The 15,319-nt window shown below is 42.8% G+C and overlaps 1 protein-coding gene across 6 annotated transcripts in view; it reads right to left on the bottom strand.

Moving 5' to 3' along the window:
* The window catches only part of CPEB2 (cytoplasmic polyadenylation element binding protein 2), a 76,382-nt gene extending 61,293 nt beyond the window's left edge, over positions 1–15,089 (bottom strand). For 3 of the 6 annotated variants that reach the window (XM_027971193.3, XM_027971194.3, XM_027971199.3), the window contains exons 1-4: positions 13,141–15,089; positions 9,986–10,267; positions 9,124–9,213; positions 875–965 (exon numbers count right to left, since the gene is read on the bottom strand). In XM_027971193.3, coding sequence (XP_027826994.1) covers positions 875–965; positions 9,124–9,213; positions 9,986–10,267; positions 13,141–14,820 — 2,143 coding nt within the window. In that variant the 5' untranslated portion in view covers positions 14,821–15,089. The remainder of the gene's footprint in view (positions 1–874; positions 966–9,123; positions 9,214–9,985; positions 10,268–13,140) is intronic. The other 3 variants (XM_027971195.3, XM_027971197.3, XM_027971200.3) reach the window with 1 other exon arrangement.
* Positions 15,090–15,319: the final 230 nt, after the last annotated feature.

Genomic DNA, 15,319 nt, shown 5'->3' with positions numbered 1-15,319 from the left:
AACAGTTTGAAAGATCCTGAGCCAGAACCAACCAGTTAAAAGTGCCCCTGATTCCTGCCTGGCCCACAGAAACTGTGTAAGGTAATACAATGTTGTCTGAAGCTGCTAAGTCTGGGGACTGTTCACTATGCAGCAACAGACACTAGTATTTCTCATGACTCAAGTTCACAGTTTGCTAGATTCTCATCATTTATAATATAAAAGGCAAGAATATATTTTATATGAAGAAATATAAAATAATCACTAACATGTAACATGCAGACAAATGAAAACAAGTTTGTTAACACAATTTCTTCAGTTGCAGTTAACTGTAACTGTGATAAGGCTGGCAGTATAACATTATGGGCACTGATTCTTTTACCTAATTTGCCCTAACTTTTATGAATAGCTTCTCTACCTCAAAACCCTTTCAAATTCCTACAACATGACAGCAGAAAGGAAAATGAGAAAGGAAGTTAACTTATGACAATTTTAGGCTGGAATTACTGCAAACTACAAATGCAAGTATTCCAAGAAAGTTTTTTTTTCTTTTTTAATATTTCTGTATTTGAAAGAATTCTAGAATAGTGACTATAATGCCTTCAGAGTCATTCTTCATCCTTGGGTGAACTGAGTTATCTCTAAAAAGTGGCTTTTTCTTAAATAACAAGTCAAGAAATTTAGGTTTTTCCATCTCTCTATATAAATTGGCATAAAGTCAAAGCAGCTACCAGGGTAAAAATATGACCTTTCATAAAAACAAAGGTTCTTGTTAATAAATTTAGAATTTTATAGATGAGATAGGTGTTACTTAGTGCTTATTTTCATATGAAAAAAACGGTAAGATAAGCAGACAAAATGGTGGATGGCATAAGAAAATAAAAAAGTCACATACCCTTAAGAGGATCATGCTCTGCTCTCATAATATCAATAAGGGAATTTTCCAGAGAGTGCATATTCAAACTGTCATACATTCTACTTCGATCCTGGAAGAGAAGAAAAGAAAAAGAATATAGTCAACACAATTTTTTTAAAAAGTGATGATTAACGTACTATTTAAATCTTCTTACATAAATCAGGACATTTGACTAATATAATATTACTAGTCAGTTTGCAACCCAAGACAATGTCAATAACTAAGGATCTCTTGAGCTTAATATCTCTTGTACTGGAGGACAACAGATTTCATACATTGATCTCCAAAATCCCATATCAAAAGTATCTCATTTAATCAGCAGTATTAATGCAATACAGTAAAAACAATTTCTGTTATCATTCTCAACTTATAAATAAGCATTTTCAGTTGTTATTTAACTTTTAAACTTTAAACTTTTCACATATATATATAGGAATTTGGACACTGGCCCTTGAAAAATAAATATTTGGGGTGAAAAGGCTTAATTCCATAATGCACCATACTTTAAACATCAAACATTGTATGCTATTTAATAGTCAGAATTTCATAGTAAAGAATGCATAAGCATCCTAAACAGTAAAAATTAAAAGTATGAAATACCAATTTCAGAACAAAGACAAACATCAAGAATAATCTTGACATACTGATCTTTGCATTTCCAAATCTTCTCTCCTCTCTACCCACTGTTGCAAAAAATGAAGGCAGGGGAGAAAAGGGCAAAAGAATTTTCACCACAGCAAGTTTCCTATATCATCAAGTCTCAGAACAAAGTCTTTTGTGAGTTGGAAATTTTGTTTGCTGAATGTCAAACCCTTAACTTGCTTACTAGAAGGAATCTGATTCTGTAATGCTCATGAATTTATATTGTATTCTGTTCAATATACATTCAATAAACTTGAACAAATATAGACAGGGAGCCACCACAGCAAGCCCTGGCCTGTGCCCCACTAATTGCCAGGCAGTCTGTTTCCAAATTACGCCCCTGTTAACCCCACTCATTTAGGTTTAAGTGTGTACCCTACCCGGTGGTTATGTGTTGTGTGTAAATGAGGGGAAAGCTGAGCAGGCAGGCCACTTTCAACTCTCAAAGAATGATGAACACAGAAAAAGGAAAGGAAGAACCGGAAAAGTTGGGGAAAAAAGTCTCCACAGAAATCAGAATGAGGCACTTCTTAACCTAGGTCCCTGAGCTTCAAGGACCATGACATCTGTGAGATTATGTAATGCTCCGTATGGACATGTATATGTGATTTTTTCCTGAAAAGGTTTATGGCTTTCCTTAGTTTTCCAAAGGAGTACACAATCCAGAGAAGATCGAACCACTCTTTTAGAAAGCCGAGGAAAAACATAAGAAGCTTTTCTTAGAGTATGTTGACTTTTAAGAATTCTCCTCTGATGTTTCAATGAGGGTTGCAAGCTCTTTTTTGCGGGGGGTGGGGGGCGGGCAGATCACCACTGCAGACTAAACAAGTTACTATCAGAGAATCTGAAACTGTGCAAAGCAACAGTGAACGACAGATAGAATACTAGACCTGGAAGATCCTGCTGGAGCTTCATCACTACCTACATTAGCACCCCTTACTTAGTTTTACTTAGACTCCTGAGATGTAACACACCCACCAGTAATAGGTGTTCCCTAGAACAATGACCTTAATTGGGATGGAGGCACAGTCACTGAGCTGTAATAGCAACTCTTGCACTTAAGCATGCTTCAGGAACATCTGGAAGGCTTGTCAGACATACGAGTTTGCTGGGACTCATCAACTGATTCAATAGGTCTGATTCAACAGACCTGGAGTGGTCTCTGAGAATTTTATTTCCAGTAAGTACCCAGGTGATTCCGAGACTGCTGGTCCAAAGACCACACTTTAAGAAGCATTGTGCTTCTTAATCTGAACCTACTTAACCTTTTTAGGCTTTGTTCCATCTTCGAGAAAATAAAATAATCGCATCAAACTAGATGATGTCTAAAGTCCACTTTAAAAATAATAGAAATAATGGAAAAGCAAAAGACTTATAGTAGTACATAATAAATAACACTGGGATACAGAAAAACTTGGGCAGAAATGACATGCAATTTTTGTAATCTATCCAAATATGTCCATCTTTTGTGCTTCTACTGTATGAGTTCATAACTAATTTGTTGGTTTTCCTGCCTCTGTCAATGAATTTCTAAGTTAATTCTAAGTAGGGACCTGCTAATTATGGAATATAGCTATCTCTCAAATGTTTGTTGAATGAACAGTATTTATCTTTACCATAAAAACTGCAAAAGTTTAAGTGGAGTTCAGTGAGGGCAAAGACTGCACTTTTACGTGGTAATTACAAAGGATTGCAAATCTTCTAAGAATCCTCCATGGACTAGGTACTCAAAATGTTAAGTAACTAAACTGAGACAAGTATCAGGTAATAATGTGACTTTGCTGTCGACTTGAATTTCCAACCACACAATAAAAGATTAAATATTATATTCAAAGCTCCAGAATGTATTTAAAATATAGAATTTAAAAAGTAAACTGTCATGACAAAAATCTTTTAAAAAGTATGCTGTATCTAAGGGTTCTAAGATGGAATATAACATAGATACTTATAACATAGATACTTTATAGTCTATTGATCTTAAATTCTTACAAAGAAATGTGTTATGGTTCAGGGCTATCTTCTCAGGCTTATGTTTTCTGAACAGAATCAGACCATGACCTGTCTTCAGTCAACCTATGAACTTAATTAATGGTAACTAATACCACACAAATTTGCATTTCTCATACAACTTTGATTTATGTATTTATTTGGCCAGCCTCTACCTCCATTCCAAGGAGTATGATTTTGCTTTAGAGCATAGAAAAATTAATGCAGAATCCTATATATACTGTCAATGGGCCATGGATAATATGAAGAGATATTACATAAGGTATGAAGAGATAATACATAAGCAAGTTATTCAGTAAATGTATCAACTCTGGCAACTCTTATTTTAAAATAAAAAAAGCCACATGTATTAACAGCTTTAGCTTTAATGCCTATATCCAACTGAAACAGTGATATGCCCATTTATAAAGTCCCTTATTTTCCTTTGCATATCAAGTCTCATCATGAAACAAACTCCTATTTCAGCAAAGAAAATAGCAAGCTATTTTAAAACTATTAACTTAGTTATACTTTATTAAGCATCAGCTGCAGCCCACATGATTTTTAAATCACCAAATACAAAATAGCCCTGAGCAGGCAAAGAGCTCATGACCTCGAAAAAGTTAGTTTCTGGGTAATGGAACCTGGATGTTATTCCCATTAAAAAAAACAACAACAACAGATAATTCCATTAAGTAAAGTGTGGGGATTAAAATATAACTTCTGAAAAAAAAAACAAAACAGAAACGTATCTGATTACAAGACAAACATTCATGCACTCTTCAGGAATAGGGACACTAGAACAAATTGTGTTCATGTAAACTCCCATTGGTTCAAAAGCTAAATGGAAATCCTGAATCCATTTTAAAGTTACCATAAACACAGGAATACTGATTATCAAAAAAATGATGGGAAATTGCAGCGATGTAATTTACATTTATTACTACATGGTTATTTGAAAATAGCCAATACATTTCACAAAAGTAAGAATCTACCAGAAAAAGTTTATCCAAATCTACTGCAGAAATATGAAAGCTATGTGGCAAAGAACCAACTAAATGGGCTTTCAGAAACTGAGATTACAGTATCCCACAACAATGAACAGGCAAAAATTAGAACACAATTGTAAAAAAAAACCAACAATCTCTTATATTCTAATAGTTTGCTACAGTCTTTAAATACAGACATTTGCCAAAAAGACTTATGGAAGCAACAACGAACTCCCAGAAAGACTGAAAAACACAGAAAGAACAAAGTCATTCTAAGTTTAAAAAGGATGACCTGGGAAAGACTATAAACATTGAAAGGTAACTAATGTGGTCAACAGTGATATTAAAATACAACAAAAGGAACTTAAACTTACTTAAAAGGGAACTTTATAGGATGTTGTATTTTTGCTTTGACATAATCAAAACAACCCTGTTTATTTCAAAAGAAGTAGGTAAGTAGAAGCTTTTTCCTTTTGACAATGATGTGTCCTCCCTATGAAAAAAGAGGCAGGTTATAGAAAGCCCACCAGGCTCCTCTGTCCATGGGATTCTCCAGGCAAGAATACTGGAGTGGGTTGCCATGCCCTCTTCCAGGGAATCTTTCCGATCCAGGGGTTGAACCTGGGTCTCCAGCATTGAAGGCAGGTTCTTTACCATCTGAGCCACCAGAGAAGCCCACAGAAAAACTCTATAACATCATATTTAGAGTTATACCAGATGGCTTGGGCATATCTTCTTCTGCCTAAGTAGAAAGATCAACTTTTGTTGTATTTTTGTGTTTAGTTCTCCTAATTATACTCTCCTACCACACCTTACTGAACGAGCAGCAGATACTGTACTGCTCTGCCTCAAGACGCAATGCAGCTCTCAATCCCATACACTCCCATCCGAGTCTCTGGTTGTTCCACACAGAGATATCCCTTATTCATTCAACTGGACTTTCATCTTCTCAAAAGCAAAGAACAGTATCTCCCTGGACCTATCTCCAGGGTAAAGCACTACCGCATATACAATGAATATACATTTCTTGACCTTCCTTTATTATTCTAATCCTCAAAAAAGAGCTGCAACGGTGATTTAGGGGAAAAAAACATCAAGCCCCAAATAGCCAAAGCTAATTTAGTATCCACAATGGTTAAATAAAATGGAAAGGTAAATAAAAAAATACCTGGTGTAAGAATGTATCAAGTACAAGTAAAGAACTGAACACAGATAGGAAACAAAAAGGCTCATACGCACAGATAACCAGATCCCATCCTACCTTAGTTTCAGTAGGGATGATAGTTTCACAATTACCAGTGGCCCTATAACTCATCTAGTTTAAGAATCACAATTTAAGGAACACTTCATTAAATGAAAACTTGGACTTGGCCTTGTTTTTTGTATAATGTGAATAAAGCCTCCAAAGAATGTATTTTTCTGAGAGGTCCCCAGATTATCGCATCACATCATAATAGCCTGGATATTAAAGATTAGAAAAAAATATCTTCAGTTAATTCAAGGTAGTTTATGGACATTCCCAGGAATTGCAGGGAGAACATCTATAAGACCCCAAGTCTAGAGCTGGAAAAAAAATTTTTATATATATATATATATATTCAGCTAAAGAGCAGGCCAGCTCTCACAGGCTTTACAGGCTATAATAGTTTTAAAGGCATGGTGTTGGTTTGTTTACAGAAAACTGATATGCCATATATAAACTAAGTAATAACCTCAGCTCCTAGTATATTTACTCTCCATTGAAAATATTCCAGTATTAATGAATAAATATACTGCAGCCTGTTTATCTGCCTGAAAATTCAAGCTTAAGGTAATTTAGAATTCATACTTTTGAGTATGACTTAGCACATTAGCAAGAGTAGCTAATAGCATTTTAAACAAAAGTATTATATTTAGCCTTAAAGAAACTAATAAAAATACATTCATTTTAAACTCAGAAATGAATATAACAATTTATATTTGTTTATAAAAAGATTTTAATCTGAAGTTTTTTTATTAAAAAAAGAGAGGGTATTTTAAATAAGGAAATGCCAATGTGAAAATTTTACATACAACTGAAATAAAACCAATGTACAAAACTATTTCTTTTCCATTTACTAAATTCAGTTACATGTCCCATTCTTGGTATAGATTAGGCCAGGTACAAGAATTAAGACTTTAGTTCTACGGTTTACTACAGTTTAGACTTAAATCAATTTGAGACTTCAGGAAATCTTAAAAGTTAAATGTTTTTAAATAATTTATTTGTTAACTAAAATGTATTAGTATAAAAATATTGTATATGATGAAAAAAGATCAGAAATGAAAGTAATGTCCCCAGATATTTAAGTGTCTAAGTATTTTCTATAATTTTAACTTTGCCAAATAGTGAGGAACTACCCAACTGTTTAAGATACCAAATGCAGCTGCTGCTTTAGTTTGTAGCTGCTGCTGTATTTCTAAGAAACTCAACTTCAAATACCTCAACCTTTTATGGAAAGACAGAAACCCTGAACAAATTTTGTATAATAAGTACCCTTAGGGTACTCAAAGAAAAAACAATATTGCTTTTAAGGCCAGGTGGGACGTCATACAGGGACCTCCACCGCCTGGGACCAATGCCCATTGCTCCCCCTGGCCCCCGAATAAAGCAAGGCCCTTGTATTCTAAAAATAAAGAAGGGGGGATAAGGAAGCAAGGAGCAAAAGACATGGCCACAATAGATGAAAGAAAGCACAAGAGCTGGCTACGACGGCCTTACAGGATCTAGTTCTAGACATTTCTCTTACAGATAGGGAAAGTATGACCCAAAGAGATGAAAGCCCATAAACTGTGTCATTCAATGTCGAAAAACTCGTGAGAGGAAGATGATGATTCAGGTTTCAGATCTCCTTTTCTTCTAGGTCAGTTCACTTTCTACTATCTTTTTCTTCACCATTCTCTTCAACTTCATCCTCATATCTCGGGCTCAGGAATCCACAGGGATTGCCAATATCTCAATAATTTACCAAAAAATAAAAATAAATTATCCTTATGCATCAAAATCATTTTTCCTAAAGTGAATTTACCTTAAATCCTAAGGGCATAGATAAGAGCAGAGAAGCTGAGTGGGAGGGCTGATGGCTCTCATCCTGTGGCAGTCCCATGGGCACCTCTGCAGAGCCCAGTTTGAAAATTTCCCTTTCATTATGACCTCTATCTAGTGCAGCATTTTTCTACCCACTGAAGCCATCTTCATAACCTAATCTCTCAACATCTGCCCCCAACCCCCATGGATCCTCACTGATATCTTTGTCTTGTTTTTCTTCCACAGTTACACATCCCGCTCACATATCCTCCTGCTTCCTCCTGGTACAACCTCTTCAAATAATTATGTCCTTTCTTGTCTAAAAACATGTCCCTTGCCACCTTCAAAATAATTACCAGTTTTTCTCTTCTAGCATACCATCTCCTAGGCATTTATGTATTTAATTGGAACACCATAACTTGAAAATGCCCACTAATATAGCCTAGAAGAAGAAGAGAGGAGAAGAGAGGAGAGCAGAAATAGATGGATTACACTGCAACATTAATAAGATAATAAATTACAAATTACATGCGATACGTACTTATTTCTAACTGGAGATCCTGGCAGGACTACTTTGGTAAAGAGGTGGACTTATTTAAAACAAGTGCTAATGGCTGATTACTGAAGTTACTGCCAACCCTCCCAGTTAGAATGCTATTTTCAAATGTAATATTAATCTGTTTATACAGTCTTTACTTGTAAAATCATTTCATGTTGATAAAGTAACTGAGGATAACAGAGCTCCATTCACTGGACTCCCACAATGTCAAGTCTATGGTCATTCAAACTTGGGCTCTGTAGTAAAGAATCCTCTTTTTTGAGGACTGAGTGTTCTACTTGTCCTGCAAATTATTCTCATCACCTGGTACCCAGTATGCATTCAAATTTCATCTGCAGGAAGAGAGATAGCATTTTGTAACCATAAAGGACTTGAAGGTAATTCGATTAAGACTTGACTCTCAGATGTTTGACTCAGTTTCTTTTCTACAAGGAATTGATTATTTGAGAGAAGATAAGTGTATACAATACCAGCAACAAAATTTAGAGAAATACTATAAAATTTTTTATAAAGGTGAAAAACTGAACTAAGGGCTTTCTTAGAAGTATATCTCAAGACAAATACAGCATGATTCATGAAAAAGTTTGCCAAAAAATTCTATAAAACATTTATGAAATATACAATTAGATGTTAAACATGATTTTATACCTAACTGCAAATGATTCTGAGAAGACATAAAATATGTTCAGTTTAAATGATTCTGAAAAGAGATAAAAGGTGTTCAGTTTGACTGATGTTTAAAGTTAGGTGCACTTGGGTATACGATTCCTTTTTCCAAAAACAAATCAATTACGTTCAGGAAATGTAAAATGGTTATGAGTTACTTTCAAATTTAAAAACAAAGCACTGTAAATAGTTTAAGTGATCCTTTAAAAATAAATTGCTTTCACACTTTCTGACATACGCTTAAACAAGTATAATTGAAAAGTACATACTAAATCCTACTCACAATACAAATACTAAACCCCTAGCCAAAATCCTGATAAGTACACACTGTGCAGCCTACCTGGTCTATTCTGGATGTTCCGGCTGCAGTGCACCAACTATCTTGGAGTGAATCTGAGCCCCAAGCTGGCAACTGCAAACTAGATCTCACCTTCAATAGCATAGAAGTTTTCATCAGAAACAAGCAGTTCTCTTCCCCATACCCACCCACAAAAAAAAAAAAAAAAAAAAGGAACAAAGAATGAAAAGGAAAAAAAAAAACAATCAAAAGTTCTATCTTGCATCTTTGTTCCATCCTCTAACAGTGTTAAGGGAAAGATATTCTCATTTTAGACAATATAAGGGGACTTCATTAACTTAAAATATCAACAAAATATTAAAGGTCTGAAAAAATGTCTAATCCTCATAAATATTAGGCCACATTTAGAAAAAGTCACTAAATCAGTGAACAAATTTGAATTCAATTCAACGTAAAACACCCTAATATTATTTTGCCTCGATCAGAGCTGCACTATGTTTGAATATACATACGGCTGATCATAGTTAAATTCATGAACAATTACTAAATATTTTAGTTTAGCTATATTGGAGGAGAAACTCATTTTGGTGGCCTATTAAAGATTAATAAATTAAGGCATTCACATGGAGCTGCAAATTAAAAAGCTTCAATATGAATTTAAGAAATATAGCAGGGTTTTTCTGTACTTTATGAAGCTTATTTTCTATTATGTATTTAGAGAAATTTTTTTTTAGTCTCATTTTCTCTGTATAGGTATTTCATCCTGTGATAATTAGACACTTAAACATTAGAGCTTTCTCATTTTAATCCATGAACTTTATCATACTATTACAACTACTACCACCCAATTTCCTATATTGAAAGACTAACATTAGAAACAAGGCCATTTATACACCATTCTTACCTGTAAGGGTAAGAGTGTATTACTATTGTTGTCCGTTCTGAACACATTATCTTCAATCCAAGATTTTGGAGTCAGTGATGGAGTAGAGCGAGTGAATTTCGGTGGTGCTATGACATTACCAGAAAACGGTTTCTTCAATGGAGATATCTGATTCATAGCTCCTGGAAGCCCCATGTTTCCAGTTCTACGGTGATCTCTGCCGTGCATCGCTCCCCAGGACATACTTCCGGTGCCCCAGCCACTGCTTTGATGGTTGCTCCAAGGAGATTGTTTCAGAAGAGGCTGGGGAAAACACATCTATTTAAATTACAGGCATTTAAAGAGTTTATAATTGAAATCTAAACCTAGGCCTGAGTTAAGAATTCATATAATCTTTTAAACAATGAGTATTTAATAGACTTGAGATCTTATATATGAAAACATATTCACTTAATGCTAGGTGACTTTTTCGTACTCTCATCTACATAAATTATAATGAATCAAGCAGGTATTTCACAACAATTACTAAAACAGAACCATGCAGTTACTTTTTTTCCCCTTCAAAGAGAGCCATATACATGACTGATATGAAGAAAAAACTAAAGATAAAAATTGAAATTAACTTTGAAGATCCTTAAACATATAACTTACACTATGATTTTTATGCAATCATATTCTGCTAAGCCTACCACTAGAAATAGTTTTTTATTTATTAAAATATACCAATCATATGAGTGACATATTTAGACTTTAGGTTTCTAATACAAGTTATATCACTGTAAAAGTGGTAAATAACATTTGGCTTTATTCTATTGCATGGAATAAAAATGCCTTTGGAGGATAGAGAAAATACAAGAAATATCTTTTTTTGCACTGTTTATTCAACTTTTAAAATATTTTATTCCACTTTTAATGTACTTTCTTCAAAATTTTTGTAGTTGTTATTTCATTTAACTATCCAAGAAACTGTTATTATCTGCTATTATCCATAGGTGGATACACTGAGATAACTATATACTTTGATCATTCTAGTAGAGATCTTAATAATACAAGTCTGCATTAATGTCATCCATTTTCAAAAATAAATTATACTCCAAAACAGAACCAATGACGAGAAAAGTTAAGTCATCAAAGAATGAAAAATTCTCCAAGAGGCTATAACTGTAGATTTTGAAGAGTATTAATCGCTAGCAATCATATTGTCAATCAGCTTATAATTTAATAATTTTGTGATAACAAAGTTACTGTAAGTCAAGCACTCTTAAACCTATTTTTTGGGTAAACCTGGTCTATAGTACCTGTTTAAAAGTTTTTTTTAATGCTAATATAACCATGAATATATACTACCCTTTCCCCCTCTACATACTTCAAAAGCACAGCTAAGGGTCCATGGACAAATCCCTTGAGGACCTTACTTTCCTCATGGACACAGTGCTCAAACTTCTCTTGTAGTGATCTAAAATTCCATTTAATAGCTGGGTGACCTTTTACACTCCATTGCAAGACCCTTCTGTTTGACAAAAAGCAGATTACAGTTAAATATGGATCTCTGTATACAGTCTTCTAATAATAGTCCATGGCCTCAAGAACACAAACATACCTATTGATAATTGCCGCCACAGGTTTCCAGCTAAAACAGAAAGACCCTGACATCCGAAAGATAGTTCTTCAAGATCAGGGAAATCATGGAAAAGTGGCATATTATTTCAAAATTACCTAATTTCAACTCTTACAGGCCACATTCTCCTTTCTCAGGGAGAAACCAGTGGAGTGATTCAACAAAAGCTGTTAACTGTTATTCTGGTTAATTTAAATAGACTGTTAACTGTAACTTGGGTTAATTTAGATAGTAGTCACCTCTTGAAAAGGTTAATCCTTAAAAACTAACCGGTCAATGGAAAAAGTTACATCAGTAAGTTAATACTTAAGGTTAAGGTCCAATTTTACTTCTCAATCTTTAATCACTGAAGTGGCCTTAGACAGAATAACCTCTTTAATAAACGCTGACTAGATCAAACGAACAAAAAAAAAAGAACAACAAAATACTCTTTCAATGTCAACTAACCAACTCAGCGGTCACTCAGACGCTGTCCTGACAGGATAAAAACACAGACCTTGAATTTCAGAAAGGACCCGGATGAATAACCTGCCTGTTATGATTTTATAGCTACACTACTCCCTTAAAATATACCCCCTTAAAATAATCTTCAAAAGAAGATTACGGCGACAAAAAAAAAAAAGGAAAAGTCTTCTCCTCAAGGTAACACACTAATCGCAGGCTCCTTTAGTTTTAAAACCTACAAGGTATTACCCAAACCTTGAGAGGCACAGAAAGTGAAACAACCTTGCAGCACCTATCTCAACCATCTGACAGCTCGGGGGGCCGACCCACGCGGGGAGGCAGGCAGGTCGGCGGGAGGAGAGCTGCCCGGCGGCCCCTCGCCGACGCGGGTCCCGCCGGGCTAGGCGGTGCGCCGGCCACCGCCTCGCCCGCGACGGCTCCCTCCGGCCAATTCAGGAGAAAAGAAACCCCAAAGCAAAAAGGCCTTTCCTCCCGTCCCCTCACTGGACGGCGGCGGAGGCTCACGGGCTGCCCACACGCGTAGCCTCCGGTAATCCTTCTCCAGCTCGCTTCCCACAGCCGCTCCCCCCGAGGCCGCCGCCCGAGCCCGCCGGTCCCGCGTCGCCGGCCCCTCGGTCCCCGAACCCCGGCCGCCTCCCCGCGTCTCCCGGGCTCGGGGAAGCCGACCGGCTGGTCGGCCGGCCGCCCGCCCGGCCAGAGGGCTCCGGCGGAGCCCCGGGGTACCCCGCTCCGCGGGACCTGAGGGGACGTCGCGCCCGGACACCCGCCGCCCCGGCCCGGGCGCCATTCCGCCCCGGCCCCAGCCTCCAGCGCCGCGCCGGGGCGTTCGAGGGGGCGCCCGGCCGGGGCCACTTCCAGCCGGGCCCGCCTCCGGAGCACCACGGCCCACGGTGGCCACAGCCCTCCTGCCCCTCCGGCGGCCGGTGGCCCGAGTCCCGCGGCCCTTCACCGCCCTCCGCGTCCCACTCCCTCGGGCGAGCGGCCCTGGCCGCGGCTCCTCGGGGCCGCTCGGGCCGAGCCCGGTCTCCGGCCGCCCCGCCCGCGGTCTCCCCGGCCCCGCGACGCAGCCGGGCGGCCGCCCGTCCGCCGTTACCTGGTGGTGGTTGTAGGAGTTCCTCTGCTGCAGGAAGGCGGCGGCCGCCGCCTGGTGCTGCTGCTGGAGCTGCGGGCTGACGGGCGACCTCCGGCTCTGCGGCTGCTGCGGCGCCGCGGGCGGCGGGGGCTGCTGCTGAGGTAAATTCATGGCGGGCGGCGGGGGCACGGCGGCCGCCGAGAAAGGGCCCCCGAAGCCGCCGCCGCCACCGCCGCTCGCCGGCACGCTGAGCCCCGCGCAGCCGTGCGGGGACACCGGCGAAAAGCTCGGGAAGAAGGCCGGGTTCATGGACGACGGCAGCCCGGGGTAGAAGCCGTTCTCCGAATCAGGGCTGGGCGGCGGCATGGCGCTGAGCGAGCCGCCGCCGCCGCCGCCACCGCCGCCACCCGGGGTGGCGGCCGACGAGCCCGGCGGCTGCGGCTGCGGCTGCGGCGGCTGCTGGGGAGGCGGCGGCGGCGGCGGCTGCTGGGGCGGCGGCGGCGGCTGGGACTGGGGCGGCGGCGACGCGGTCTGCACGGACCAGGGGGTGCCGAAGCCGGGCAGCGGCGGCGGCGACGCGGAGCCGCCTCCCCCTCCGCCTCCGGGGGGCCCCCCGCCCCCGCTGCCGCCGCCGCCGCCGCCGCCCGGGTGCGGAAGGTCTGGGCTCTGCAGGCTGCTGAAGGCGCCCGCGCCGAGCGCCCCGCCGGGCAGGAGGTTACTGGGACTGTTGAGCAGAGGGTGGTTGGGAGACTCCATGGAGCCCGGCGCGGGGTTCACCGGCGGCGTCGAGGGGGCCAAGCCCGCATTGGGGGGCTCGGCGGCGCTGCCCTCGCCCGCGGCCGGGGTCTTGCGAGGGCTGCCCGCGCCTCCGTGGCGGCGCCGCGGGGCTGCGGGCGGCGAAGGCTGGAGCTGCGGGAGCGGGGGCAGGTCGGCCGGGCGCTGCCGCGGGGCGAAGTCCTGCGGCGGGAGGTGCTGCGGGTGCGGGAGGCTGAACTGCGGCGGCGGCGGCGGCTGGCGCTGGACGGTCGGCGCCGGCTGGAGGAGCTGGCCGGGCGGCGGCGGCGGCGGCGGGCTGAACCGGCCCGGGCAGTGGAGCGACGGAGGCAGCGGCTTCGAGTCCGGAGGGTGGGGAAGATGGGGAGGGCTGAACTCTTTCCTCTTCTGGCTGCTCAGCTGCTGCTGCTGCCGCTTACTGAAGTCCTGCGGGGAGGAGGTGCGGCGGCAGCAGCAGCAGGAGGCGGAGGAGGAGGAGGGGTGGTGCAGACTCGGTTTGAAGTCCTGGGAGGGGAGGAGGTGGGTCACACCCGCGTTCGTGCCGCCGCCGGGGTGGTGGTTGGGGAGTTTCTCCGTGGCCGCCGCCCCCGAGAGCGGCCGCGCCGGCTGCTGTGTCAGCCCCAGCAGCAGCTCATCCTGCATGGTCTGCTGATGCGCCAGGAACGGGGAGGAAGAGGAAGCAGCGGCGGCAGCAGCCGAGCGGTCCGCGCCGCCGCAGCCGAGGGGGATCGACAAGGGGGAGGAGGCCTCCGAGAAGCCGGTGACAGGCAACGGCGGCGGCGAGAGCGGGCCGAAGGGCGTGGCGGAGGGCAGCGGGGCGGCGGGTCCCGCGGCGGAGGGACAGTACGCCCCGCCACTGAACAGGGACCCGGGGCTGTTGCTTCGGAGAGGGGCGGTGTGCAGCACCCCAAAGCCGAAGTCCCTCATTTATCAGGCCGGCGGCCGCGGGAGGAGACGCGCCCCGTCCGCCGCCGCCGCCCTGCCTAAGAAGCCGCCGGATCTGAGGTGGAGCGGCCGTGGTGGAAGGAGGTGGGGCGGGGGGAGTCAGTGAAAGAGGGACACCGTGACTGAGCCAGGGGGCACCGACTTCGGCCCCCGCCACCCCTCGCGGCGCTCACCGCCACCTCCCGAGACCGGCTCGGGCTCCGCCGCCGCGGCCGCCGCGGCCGCCGCCGCCCAGGCCGCTTAAGAAGCCCGGAACGTGCGTCAGCGCCACCTCACAATCACGCCGCCCCCCGCGGTGCGTCCCGGCACGCGCGTGCCAGCGGCCGCCGCGCCCCCTGCTGCCCCGCCCCCCCGCCTCTCATGAATATACAGATGAGGGCCGGGGACGCGCTCGCGTTCTCGGGAGGGCGGGGGCGAGCGCGGGCGCGAGAGCGAGTGCCGCGTCTCGTCAGGCTACCCCCGCGTCCGGGAAAAGGAGCGG

This window comes from Ovis aries, chromosome 6 (genome assembly GCF_016772045.2).
Source record: "Ovis aries strain OAR_USU_Benz2616 breed Rambouillet chromosome 6, ARS-UI_Ramb_v3.0, whole genome shotgun sequence".
Taxonomy (NCBI): Eukaryota; Metazoa; Chordata; class Mammalia; order Artiodactyla; family Bovidae; genus Ovis; species Ovis aries.
This window is presented reverse-complemented; position numbering and strand designations above follow the sequence as displayed.